Source organism: Rhinoraja longicauda, chromosome 25 (genome assembly GCF_053455715.1).
Source record: "Rhinoraja longicauda isolate Sanriku21f chromosome 25, sRhiLon1.1, whole genome shotgun sequence".
In the NCBI taxonomy this organism is placed as follows: Eukaryota; Metazoa; Chordata; class Chondrichthyes; order Rajiformes; family Arhynchobatidae; genus Rhinoraja; species Rhinoraja longicauda.
The window spans coordinates 26,537,357-26,550,316 of NC_135977.1; the positions used below are offsets into that span (position 1 = coordinate 26,537,357).

Below are 12,960 nucleotides of genomic sequence, written 5' to 3' on the forward strand. Positions count from 1 at the left end.
GAGGCAGGCGGGGTGATGGAATCACGTGACGCGAGCGGGGCCGGCGGGGCCATGGAATCACGTGACGCGGTCGTTGGTGCCGGGTCACGTGACGTGACGGCCCGGGGGCGGGTCGGGGCGGGCAAGCAACATGGCGGCGCCTGACGGGCCCGAGCGACCCCGATGCCCGGCGCAGCCCAGGCCGGCCGCGCCGCTGCTGCTGTTGTTAACGGCGCTGCTCCTGGCGCTGCCCCTGCCGCGGGCGGCCACCGACGTCCTCTTCCGCTCGGTGTTGCTGGACAAAGACGGCGACAGGCTGAGGGTGGTGCCCGGGGTGCGGCGCGACGGGGTGGCGTGGGGCAGCTTCAAGAACGACATCAAAACCACGGGGTAGGGGCGGTAGGGAGAGGGGTGGGACAGGGCTGGGGAAGGGGAGGGGGATAGGGGTGGGAGAGGGCTGGCGAGAAGGGCTGGGGAGGGGGCGGTGGGGGAGAGGGGGTGGGACAGGGCTGGGGAGGGGGCGGTGGGGGAGAGGGGGTGGGACAGGGCTGGGGAGGGGGATAGGGGGGTTCAACGGGCTGGGGAGGGGGATCGGGGTGGGACAGGGCTGGGGAGGGGGATAGGGGGGTTCAACAGGGACTGGGGAGGGGATAGGGGGGTTCAACAGGGACTGGGGAGGGGGATCGGGGTGGGACAGGGCTGGGGAGGGGGATAGGGGGGTTCAACAGGGACTGGGGAGGGGGATTGGGGTGGGACAGGGCTGGGGAGGGGGATAGGGGGGTTCAACAGGGGCTGGGGAGGGGGATCGGGGTGGGACAGGGCTGGGGAGGGGGATAGGGGGGTTCAACAGGGACTGGGGAGGGGGATTGGGGTGGGACAGGGCTGGGGAGGGGGATAGGGGGGTTCAACAGGGGCTGGGAGGGGGATAGGGGGTGGGGCTGGGGAGGGGGATGGGAGAGGGCTGGGGAGGGGGATAGGGGGTTCAACAGGGGCTGGGGAGGGGGTTCAACGGGCTGGGGGGATAGGGGTTCAACATGGGCTGGGGAGGGGGAGAGCGACCCCTCCAGTGGTTGAGGGCTGGAGGGGAGAGTCAGGAGGGCTTGGTGACACTGGAAGGTGGGGAAGGGGAAGAGTGAGGTGGATAGGTGAAGATCAGAAGAGTGAGGCAGAGGGGTGAGAGAGGAAGAATGGGGCAGAGAGAATGATGAAGTGAGGGGAAGAATGAGGTGAGGTGAAGGGAGTGGAAGAATGGGGAAGGGGTGAAGGGAGAGTGAGCAAAGGTGAGGTACATGGTGAGGCAGAGGTGGAAGGAAGAGCAAGGTGGATGGGGTTGAGTAGGACTGGAGGGGGTTGGTGAATTGGAAGAGATGGGTGTGAATGGATTGTATAAGGTGGGGTGGGGGTAAGCTTGAGGAAAACTAGGAGTTCTGACTTTTGACTAACATGTGCATTACTGCTGTCTGCTATTATTATCAATAAAGTACCAATATGGCAATTTTCCAAAAATTGAATACATAATTTCCAGAATAATTGAGGTTTGTTGTAGAATCACTAGGCCTCTTGACATATCCAATTGAATGAGGAGGAGCACTTATAAGAACCTGACAATTTCTGTTATTGAATTGAGATCTCAAAAGATTTAATTTTTATAATAGAGGATAGGTGCAGGAGTAGGCCATTTGGCCCTTCGAGCCAGCACTGTCATTCAATGTGATCATGGCTGATCATTCACAATCAGTACCCCATTCCTGCCTTCTCCCCATACCCTCTGACTCTGCTATCTTTAAGAGCTCTATCTAGCCCTCACTTGAAAACATCCAGAGAATTGGCCTCCACTGCCTTCTGAGGCAGAGAATTCCACAGATTTACAACTCTCTGACTGAAAAAGTGTTTCCCCATCTCTGTTCTAAATGGCCTACCCCTTATTCTTAAACTGTGGCCCCTGGTTCTGGACTCCTCCAACATTGGGAACATGTTTCCTGCCTCTAAGGTGCAAAATCCCTTAATAATCTTGTATGTTTCAATAAGATCCCCTCTTATCCTTCTAAATGTCAGCGTATACAAGCCTAGTTACTTGTAGGCTTGTATATTCAAGCCATTCAAGTCCTGCCATTCATGAAATTAACCCAGTGAACCTACGCTGCATGCCCTCAATAGCAAGAATATCCTTCCTCAAATTTGGAGACCAAAGCTGCACACAGTACTCCAGGTGTGGTCTCACTAGGGCCCTGTACAACTGCAGAAGGACCTCTTTTTTTTATGTTTGGAAGCTTTTCATGTAATGTTGAGTGGAATTGTACAATTTTCTTGCTTTGGGGGGAAAATGTATTATTTAAAGTACATTAAATTTATTGCAGAGTTTAGAAATTATTACTGTATTTCCAGGATGTACCCAAAGTATGGCAGACTGGAGCACAAGAACCCCCTTCTCGATCAGAATATGTATTAGATGAGATAAAGGATGCACACAGATGTTCTTGAGTCTCAACCTGAAACGTTAACTATCCATTTCCCTGTCTGAATTTTTTTTTTTTGGCAACAGATCCCAACATTTGCAATCTCTTGTGCCTACACACATACATTCACCTCCTCTCCCCCCCCAAAAAAGATTTGTACATGGGTTTACCTTTCCAGGTTCTTGCCGATCTTTCAATGTTATCAGTCTGTTGGCAGTGTTTGAGAATAATATGAAGTACTTCAGTCTGCCTCGGGAAATAACAGTTAGATTCTGGACAAATGGGTCTAAATGATCCAATGATTATTATTCATATTAACCTCCATTCCGCAATTAGTTTAACTCTAATAATAATTCAGGGCAGCAGAAATTACTTTTTGTTGGAGAATACCAAGGCTTGCCATATCAGTTCAATTGTTTATATTTTTAATCTGCAATTTTAACCAATGATTAATTTACAATTGTTGTTCTCTGTAGCTGGTCCTACCTTGAAGTTACTACAAATGGAACGTACAATGATAGTATTCAGGCTTATGCTGCAGGAGTAGTGGAGGCTGAGATAACACGCCCAGTAAGCTTTTCTTGTTACTCTGAAACTTTAGTTCACTACTATAGGAAAAAAAGACATTTGATAGAGAGGTACATAAAGAGTGGCAGTGACCAGATACAATGATTAGTATACTAATGAATATGAAATGACCGAAACAATATAAAACTATGCTGTCTTGTTTCACGGAATTGAGAATGCTAAAGAGATCTTTTGGTTGATGTCACAGTTTACTAATCTAAAGGAGAAATGTTGCACCATTTTCAGCTAAATTTATGGTTTTCAGGAAGATGGTCATATTTGGTCCTCAGGAAGCCTTCATCTCAAGTAGAAGCAAATCAGACAGTTTGACTGGCAACTTGGCGGAGCTAGTAGAGCTGCTGCCTCACCGTGGCAGAGACCCCGGGCTCTGTTTGTGCGGAGTTTGCACATTTCCCCTGTGACCCCGTGGGTTTCCTCCAGATGCGGCAGTTTGTTCCAAGTAGGGAGTGGATGCTAAAGAGGGATAACATAGAATTGGTGAAGGGTCTTTTTCTACACTGCATCAATTCAATTTTTTTAACAAGTCATTTAAGAATAATTTAAAATATTAAAGCAAAAATTGATAGAAACTTATCATCTCCGTTGCCTCCCAACTCTTTGCCTTACAATCCTCAAAAATCATTGATCCCTTGATCTAATTTTTGAATCAGCCAGCTCCATCCGACACAAGAACCATTGCCGTCCATCCCCTGACATTCCAGACACCGCTCATCCCACACTCACTAGATCACACCTAGGCAAGGTGACCAAACTGCACAAATACAATAGGTGTTTAATATGGTGGGCAATTAGGTAGTTTGAGATGTCGAGCTCCATCCACTAACTCTACAGGGAAGCTGTTTGTATAGTTTTAGAGATACTGCGTGGAAACAGGCCATTCGGTCCACTGAGTCCATGCCTACCAATGATTACCCATACACTAGTTCTATCCTACACACTAGGGACAATTTACAGAAGTCAGTTAACCTACAAACCTGCATGTCTTTGGAATGTGGGAGGAAACCAGAGCACCCGGAGAATACCAAGGCTGCCACAGAGAACATGCAAACTCCATACAGACAGCACCCATAATCGGGATCGGAACCTGGGGCACTGGTGCTGTATGGCAGCGCCTCTTAACGCTGCACCACTGTGGATATGTTCACATCCAAGCCAGTTTTCAGCTGCTGAGATTCCAAACCCCACACTGCATTTCGGAAATTCTCTTCAGTTACTGGAAGTTGCAATTGAAGAGGACACTTGTCATGACTGTCTTTCCAGTCACAGCAGTTGGAATTCTCCTTTCTCAAAGTTGGTCTGAGGTCTCCTGGTATAACCTCTCTTCCGAGGCAGAAGATGAAAATGTGGAATCGTGTTTGAAGGTCTTCAACGGCGGGTTTGGCCTTCAGCAGGGCTGTGTTTCTCCAGAAACCTTGTTGATTTTTAATCGGAGCATCAGTTTTGTGACTTGTTGGAAGTACTCTCCTCAAAGACGGTAGGTGGAGAAGGTTTTCTATGCCCACTGGGAAAAAAAACCTTCAATTACATCTAACCTTGATAGTCTTCCCTCTATTCAAGTCAAGTCAAGTCAAATTTATTTGTCACATACACATACTCGATGTGCAGTGAAATGAAAGTGGCAATGCCTGCGGGTTGTGCACAAAAATAATTACAGTTACAGCATATAAATAAAGTTAATAAGTTACTAAACATAGCACAAAAAGTGTCGACAAAAATTTAGTCTCTGGGGTTATCAAAGTTTACAGTCCTGATGGCCTGTGGGAAGAAGCTCCGTCTCATCCTCTCCGTTTTCACAGCGTGACAGCGGAGGCGTTTGCCTGACCGTAGCATCTGGAACAGTCCGTTACTGGGGTGGCAGGGGTCCCTCATGATCTTGCTTGCTCTGGATCTGCACCTCCTGATGTATAGGTCCTGCAGGGGGACGAGTGTAGTTCCCATGGTGCGTTCTGCCGAACGCACTATTCTCTGCAGGGCCATCCTGTCCTGGGCAGAGCTGTTCCCAAACCAGACTGTAATGTTGCCGGACAGGATGCTCTCTACAGCCCCAGAGTAGAAGCAATGGAGGATCCTCAGCGACACTCTGAATTTCCTCAGTTGTCTAAGGTGGTAAAGGCGCTGCTTAGCCTTACCCACCAGTGCGGCAATGTGCGTTGCCCACGTCAGATCCTCTGAGATGCGGACTCCCAAGTATTTGAAATTGCTCACCCTATCCACAATAGACCCATTTATCTCCAGTGGCGTGTACGTCCTTGGATGTTTAGCCCTTGAAGTTATGCCAATCAGCAACAAACCGAGCCTCCTTCCATCCACCAACTATTTTTTAGATGACGCCTTTTTTTCCTGGACCTCTACTGTTTTAACAGGCCACAACTATCTTTTATGTAAAGCAATCCGCACAACCTGCAGGAAGGAACTGCAGATGCCGGTTTAAATCGAAGATAGACACAAAAAGTTAGAGTAACTCAATGGGACATGCAGCATCTCTGGAGAGAAGGAATGGGTGATGTTTCGGGTCTGAAGAAGGGTCTTGACCCGAAACGTCATCCTACCTTCTCTCTAGAAATGCTGCCTGTCCCGCTGAGTTTCTCTAGCTTTTTGTGTCAATCCACAAATCCTTTTCAATCAAAGGTATTGAACCTGTGCCAAAAATAATGCTTTTTGTCCATTCCACTTTGTGGGGATACATTTGTAGTTTCATCAGATTACAATTTTATAAAAAGGCAGCTAGAACAGACTCAATGAACAGAATGGCCTACTAGATTACATGAAACCATGAAATGAAATATAAAACTGAGCTTCCTCCCCCTCATGCCTGTAGTCACCTTGTCTGGATGGGCAGGGCCTTTCTTAATCCCAGCAATGTGCTTTTGGCAACAACGGGTACTCTGGGAACACAGTGAGAAGGCCCTTTCTCTAAAATGTCACGCAGCCTTTGAAATCTCGCAAAGCTTTACTGGCCACAAATACTGAACAATTTTTTTAAAGACTTTCAATGTTGGACCTTAAGGGATATTTATGAACCATCAATATATCAAGGGTCAAAAACAAAATGTAAACACACCAGAAAATAAAATGTTCACAACTGGGCACCCCAAAGCTGAGACTCTGCTGTCTACATTGTTCCGGGGAAATGCTCCAAATGGACGGCACAGTGACGCAGTTGGTAGAGACCAGAGACCTGGGACCAGAAACCTGAGACCAGAGACCTGGGACCAGAAACCAGAGACCTGGGACCGATCTTGACCGTGGTTTCTGTCTGTGTGGAATTCGCACATTCTCCCTGTAACCGCGTGGGTTTCCTCCGGGTGCTCCGTTTCCTCCTACATCCCAAAGACATGCGGCTAGTTTTTTTGTAAACTAGTATCTTCTATGAGTAAATTGTCTCCAATGTGTGGCGAATGGATGTGAATGTAAGATAACATAGGAATCATAGGAACATAAATGGGTGAACGATGGTCACCATGGACTTGGTGGGCTGTTTTGCACTTTTATATTTAAAGTAAAGTAAATTGAAGTGCACATAGAGCCACAATGGAAGCAGATTGCCATTGATCTCAAAGGATTGCCTAAGAAAGATTTCTGTGAAAGTGATGTGGATAGGTGAGTACTGTAGTTTGAAGAAGGCTCCCAACCCAAAACCTCACCTATCAATGTTCTCCAGAGATGCTGCCTGACCCACTGAGTCACTCCAGCACACTTTTTTTGTAAACTAGTATCTTCTATGAAAGTGAAGTTGATTTTCTGTCAGCATTTTATAACGTCTACATAAATTTTGGAAACAGGTGATTACAATAATAGCTTTTATTCTTTTAAACATGCATGCAGATTAATTTGCATTTTGTGACAGTGATCACATTTGCATTTATAAAGCACCTTCAAAGTGGTAAAAGATCTCAAGGATGCAAACAAAATTTGACGCCAACGATATTAATTATTATTAGACCAAGTGGACCCGTTGGGCCCAAACCTCTCCCGCATTGATGCAGCACTCTCCTTCCCCCTCCCCTTCCTCCTCCCCTCCACACTCCCTCCGCCTTCCCCTCCCTTCATCCATTCCCCTCAACTCCCCTTATCCTCCCTCCCCCTCCCTCCCTAGGAGATAGATTTAAACTTTAAAATGTGAATAACTTAAAAAATATAACACTGATTTCAATGAAACTTCTTCCATTAGCACCAAAGGGACAATGGTGGGCCTAAAATTGTCACACTATCGTGTACCATTTTGGCTGTAGTTCAGGAACAAACAAACGAGAGTTTTAGTATATAGATGATGATGACTAAAGCTTGTCCTAATAAGTTGCATCTGAGGAGTATTTTAATGTACAGCTCAGAAGCTGAGGATTTTATGGAGAGCATTCCTGAAGCCAAATACCTGGATGGCTTGGAGCTGTATGTCGAGTTTTGGTCACCCTGCTACAGGAAAGATCCCATTAAGCTAGAAAGAATGCAGAGAATATTTATAAGGATGTTGTGGGGACTCAAGGGCCTGAGCTACAGGGAGAGGATGGGCAGGCAAGGCCTTTGTTCCATGAAGCATTAGAGGCTGAGGGATGATCTTACAAAGGTGTATAAAATCACAAGGGAAGTAGATAGTATGAATGCACAGACACTCAAGATAGGAGAATCAAGAACTAGAGGGCATAAGTTTAAAGTGAGAGGGGAAAGATTTAATAGAAACCTGAGGGGTAATTTTTTTCACACAGGATGATGGGTTCATGGATTGAGCTGCCTGAAGAGGTTGTAGAGACAGGCACAAGAACAACATTTAAAAGACATTTGGGCAGGTTTAGGGATTGGAAAAGTTTAAAGGAACATGGGCTAGGCATGGGCAAATGAGGCTAGCTTGGTTGGGCCTTTTGGTATCATTGACGTCAAGTTTTGTGCAGTATGACTCTTTCACTCTATGGTTTGTTTCAAGCTCCCATTGGTGGAGTATGTCAGTTTAGCGATGATCAAGTAGCCAGAATATGGACTGCAGATCTCCTGGCAATCTGGAGTTGAAGGAAATGACTGCGAGAGTTGGGTGCGGAAGATGGCAAAATTTGAAAGTAAGCTTGAGAATTGTACAGTGGCGGCGTTGCTAAATCAAAAATCATTCTTAAAGGCAAAATGTACCAAAGTGATGAGCGAATAGGACTTGGTTAAGTTCTACTTCATTACGGTTGTTCACAATTTAAAACACAAGCATTTTTGCTTGTGACATTTTAATTGTTTTATTTTCCAGTATATTTACATGCATTGGATGAATACATTGTTTGGCTACTGTGAACCCGTGAAGTATCAGACTGCCTACTGTGAAAAGCTCAGAAACTACATAGAGAATAATCTAGCATGGATGGATGATGTTCTGGAACAAAATCTACCGATAGACGAAAACTATGACCCATATTGGTACCAGGTAAGATCAAAACTGGATTCCAAAATATTTTAAGCCGAAACAATTACATGTTGGTTCACGTTGGCAGAACAATTGCATAATAACAATCAAAGAACAGTACTATAATTAATAGATTATAGCTATTTAAAATCTAGTTAACTGATCTCTTATTTTCTGATAAAAGACAATTGATCTGAAACGTTAACTCTGCTCTCTCCGCGGATGCTGCCTGATGATTTCTGTCTTTTTGTTTTGTGCTAAAATGGTCCTGACGTGACATTGATAATGTTTTTGTGACTGTAAATATGGCATTTCTAGAACCGTTGCAGAAAGCAATACGAGAAAAGGAAAGCTCTCCAAAATAAGAACTAATTCAGCAAATTTCTAAGTTTAGATGAGAAGTAAATGAAAGGGCATCGGAGTCTGAGAACAACACCCACCGGGATGGTCAGCATCTGTAGTGGAGTTAATGGAATTAACTGAGGTCGATGAGCTTTCACCACATGATAGGGATTTGACCTGAAACTATCTTTGTTTCTCTGCTCACTGTGACTGTCTGAGCTGCTGCATATTTCCACCATTTTCTATTCTGATTTCAAATTTCCAGCATCCACAGTATTTATTTGAATGTGTGAGGAGAACAGTAGCAATGCTGAACTGAAATTTACTAATTCAGCAAAATTAGAGATCTGCAAACCACGCCACTGCAGATAACTCTACGCCGTTTCTACTTTGCTAATCACTATTCTGAACTAGATATGATATTATCTGTGCAATTAAGTCAATAATTCAGCTGCTGTCTGCCCAGTTGCACTTTTGCTTTGGTTACTGTCAGGTAATCAGATGACCAATTTATCTCCTTATTACATTTTATTTTTTCTGTTTTGTATATGTTACTCCTGTGTGTTCATGCAATGGTGCAGCAGTGAAATGCATTTCATTGTTGAAAAATTGGACGCGGTACGTTCTAAATATATTCTGGAACATAAGCAACTGTAACACTATAATGCTGTAACACAACAGTGCCCTTCATAATGTTTGGGACAAAGACCCAACATTTATTTATTTGCCACTGTACTCCACAATTTGAGATTTGTAATAGAAAAAAATCACGTGGTTAAAGTGCACATTGTCAGATTTTATTAAAGGGTATTCACATTTTAAAAGTTTAAATCTATCTCCTAGGGAGGGAGGGAGGGAGGAAGGATAAGGGGGATGGAGTGAGGGGGAGAGGGGTGGAGGGAGGGGGATGGAGGGGGGGGGGAGGGGGGGATGGAAGGGGGAGGAGAGGGTGCTGCACCAATGCAGGAGAGGTTTAGGCCCAACAGGTCCATTTGGTCTCGTAACCTACTAAAAAATAAATAGCTGAGTCAGTAATATACATCTTATCTGTCCTAAATCAATGTGTTCATCTGACAGTAACGTTACCTTTGTTTAGAAACAAAAAACGGATACAAATACTATCTTTGAACCGCTCGCTCTATTTTTAAAAAATTGTCTGTCAGACAATTTGTGAATGAGTTCCTATTTTTTACCAATGAAAGATTTTTCTCGATCAGCAAAGTCAATATTGATGTTAACCAGTGGAAGTTCAATCCTGCAATGCATTTGCAATGTAATATCTTTTTGAAAGCCCTGTAGCCACACGTATAACATTACATTGTCACATACACGTATCACTGGTAACCTTCAATATGATGCTTTTTATCCCATCATGGTTGAACCTCAAACATATGCTATTCACATCTGCCAATTCAAGTACATTTCTCTCATCCCCAACTCTCATTCATTTGTCCTTAACTGTATAAATTCAGGCTTTAACAGTCAATGGGGAAACTATCAAATGACTTCTGGAAGGCCACAAAAACAAGAGCTACATTTATTTAGTAATCTTGTCAAAGATTCAGTGAATTACAATGAAAGTAGCTGCTTGGCAAAGTGATCAGCAGGTATATGTTTAATCTCCCAATGTCACTGGCTGTCATGAATAATGAATGTAGTCCAAACAAATCACAAGATTCGCCTGGAAGTTGTGTTGCAGCTCTAGTTTGCAGAAAAGGAGGAGGCATAAAGGCAAATTGTGCACCGACTTTTATACAAACCTTTTCTGAAGGTAATCAGGCATTTGAAAAGTGGACCAGGGAATGGCACTTTGGGAGCACAGAGGGATAGGGAATCTGCTGCTCTCTCTTTACTTTAGGCTAGAGATACAGCATGGAAACAGGCCCTCTGGCCCACCGAGTCTATGCCGTCCAGTGATCTAGCAGTATCCTACACACTACAGACAATTTACAATTTTACCGAAGCCAATTAATCTACAAACTTGCACGTCTTTGGAGTGTGTGAAGACACCGGAGCACCCGGAGAAAACCCATACGGTCACAGGGAGAACGTACAAACTCCATACAGACAGCACCCGTAGTCAGAATCAAACCTGGGTCTCGGCTGCTGTAAGGTAGCAAGTCTACCGCTGCGCCACCGTGCCGCAAGCCTCTCCACGGATGTCATCCTACTGGATAAAGCAGAAATAATGGAATATGATCTGTCGACACGGAGCGTGAGGAGCAGGGATGAAGGGATGAACAAATAAATGCAAAAATTGGTTCCGAAATAATGAGGGAGCTATCAAGCATGGTACAAGGGAAAGGGAACCCTTTTCAGAAGTGTCACTGAGCAGGGTATCATTGCAAGAGCAATAGAACAGGACTGACTTCTAGAATCAGATTGGAAAGATGACAAGGTTTTTAATAGCTAGCAATTTCTCAGTTGCAAAACATGAAGTGCTGGAGTAATGAAATATCACGTATTTCAATGTAAAGCTTAAAGACAAAATATAAACAATAAAAAAGAAACAATAAATATAAAAACGGTTACTCTGCTTACAATGACAACCTCGCCAACAGTCTGTCTCGTCCTTTTCTTTCTTTGTTGTTTTTAGTATGTTGTTAAATGTATGTTTTAGTGCATCTTTAGCTTTGTATTATGGGGGGGGGGGGTTTGGGGGAAACTTTTTTAAATCTCCTCGACGGAGATGCATTTTTTTTCCATATCGTATCTCTGTCCGCGCTGCGGCCTCACATCGTGTAGCTGGCGGCCTCTTGCTGGGGTTCAACTTTGGGAGCTCCAGGCCCGGGTGCCTGCAGACTCATATTGTGGAGCTGGCGTTCCCTTTGTCAGGGACCGACATAGGGAGCTCCAACCTGTGGAATTAACATCGTGGAGATCGAGGCCCCTTGGTTCGGGATCGTCTACGGAAGCTTCTATCGCCCCAACTGCGGATGGTTCGACTGCCCCGTCCGCAGGAGAATAAGGAGGAAAGAAGATAATATTTTATTGCCTTCCATCACAGTCAGGAACGTGGGAGCCGCTGTGATGGATGTTTACGTTAACTTTTATATAGTTCTGTGTCTTGTTGCTTTTTTTCTGGTACGACTGTATGGTAAATCAAATTTCACTATCTTAAATGGTGCCTGTGACAATAAAGGACCCTTGAACCATTGCATTCACACATTTCATACGTGACCAAATAGACACTGCTACTCGCGTTGTTCTGCAAAAACCTGGGGCATCAGAAAACCATCTAGTCGGGTGATAAATGATAAAAATCATAAGCATAATCAGAATTTGGCTTATATAGTTATTTAATTGCAAAATTAATATAATATAATATTTCTGGTATAAATCAGCCTAGGGATTTGATGAAAATGTCACAATAAAAGGCAAGAAAACACAGGGACATATCGGATATTTTTCTTTGTAAAAACAGATTTATTTATTTTTCTTCATTTCATTATTTTGGCTATACACCATGATCTACACTACTTAAAATACAGGATATGAAACAATGGGAATATTACATTAAAAAACTGGAAAATAACCTGGAGGTTTGGAGACCTCCAGTTTCACTACTGAGTGCTGTATTTAAGGAAACACCCATATATGTGATATGTGTATATATACACACACATTGAACTTTTTTTCCTCGTTTATTATATTGTTTACAGAGTACTATGTTTACATATTCTGTTGTGCTGCTGCAAGTAAGAATTTTATTGTTCTATCTGGGACATATGGCAATAAAACACTCTTGGCTCAGGACAGAAGTTACAATGCTGCATTGTGTCCTGAGTAAACGCAGGATCTAATCTTGGAGTTTACTGTTTTAGTTATGTCAAGAACTTTCCTATTTGACAAACTGGAAAGCAGATTTACTTGTGCATCGGCTTTTGCACTGGCAGAAATGCCAACAGCTGATCTTAACTGCCTCATGAAAATGTTTAACCAGTGAATGTTTTCTTTTTAATTCTGTTAAATACTTATTCTTTGCAGATTGTAGTTAGTTAACTTTATCATATCATATCATATCATATACATACAGCCGGAAACAGGCCTTTTCGGCCCTCCAAGTCCGTGCCGCCCAGTGATCCCCGTACATTAACACTATCCTACACCCACTAGGGACAATTTTTCACATTTACCCAGCCAATTAACCTACATACCTGTACGTCTTTGGAGTGTGGGAGGAAACCGAAGATCTCGGAGTAAACCCACGCAGGTCAC

The 12,960-nt window shown here is 44.0% G+C and overlaps 1 protein-coding gene across 2 annotated transcripts in view; it reads left to right on the forward strand.

The window, feature by feature from the left end:
• Window positions 1-88: 88 nt before the first annotated feature.
• Window positions 89-12,960, forward strand: part of plbd2 (phospholipase B domain containing 2) — a 35,003-nt gene continuing 22,131 nt past the window's right edge. The window contains exons 1-3 of one of the 2 annotated variants that reach the window (XM_078421732.1): window positions 89-369; window positions 2,912-3,005; window positions 8,248-8,421. In XM_078421732.1, coding sequence (XP_078277858.1) covers window positions 131-369; window positions 2,912-3,005; window positions 8,248-8,421 — 507 coding nt within the window. In that variant the 5' untranslated portion in view covers window positions 89-130. Of the gene's footprint in view, window positions 370-2,911; window positions 3,006-7,793; window positions 8,072-8,247; window positions 8,422-12,960 lie in introns of those variants that run through there. The other variant, XM_078421733.1, reaches the window with a different exon arrangement.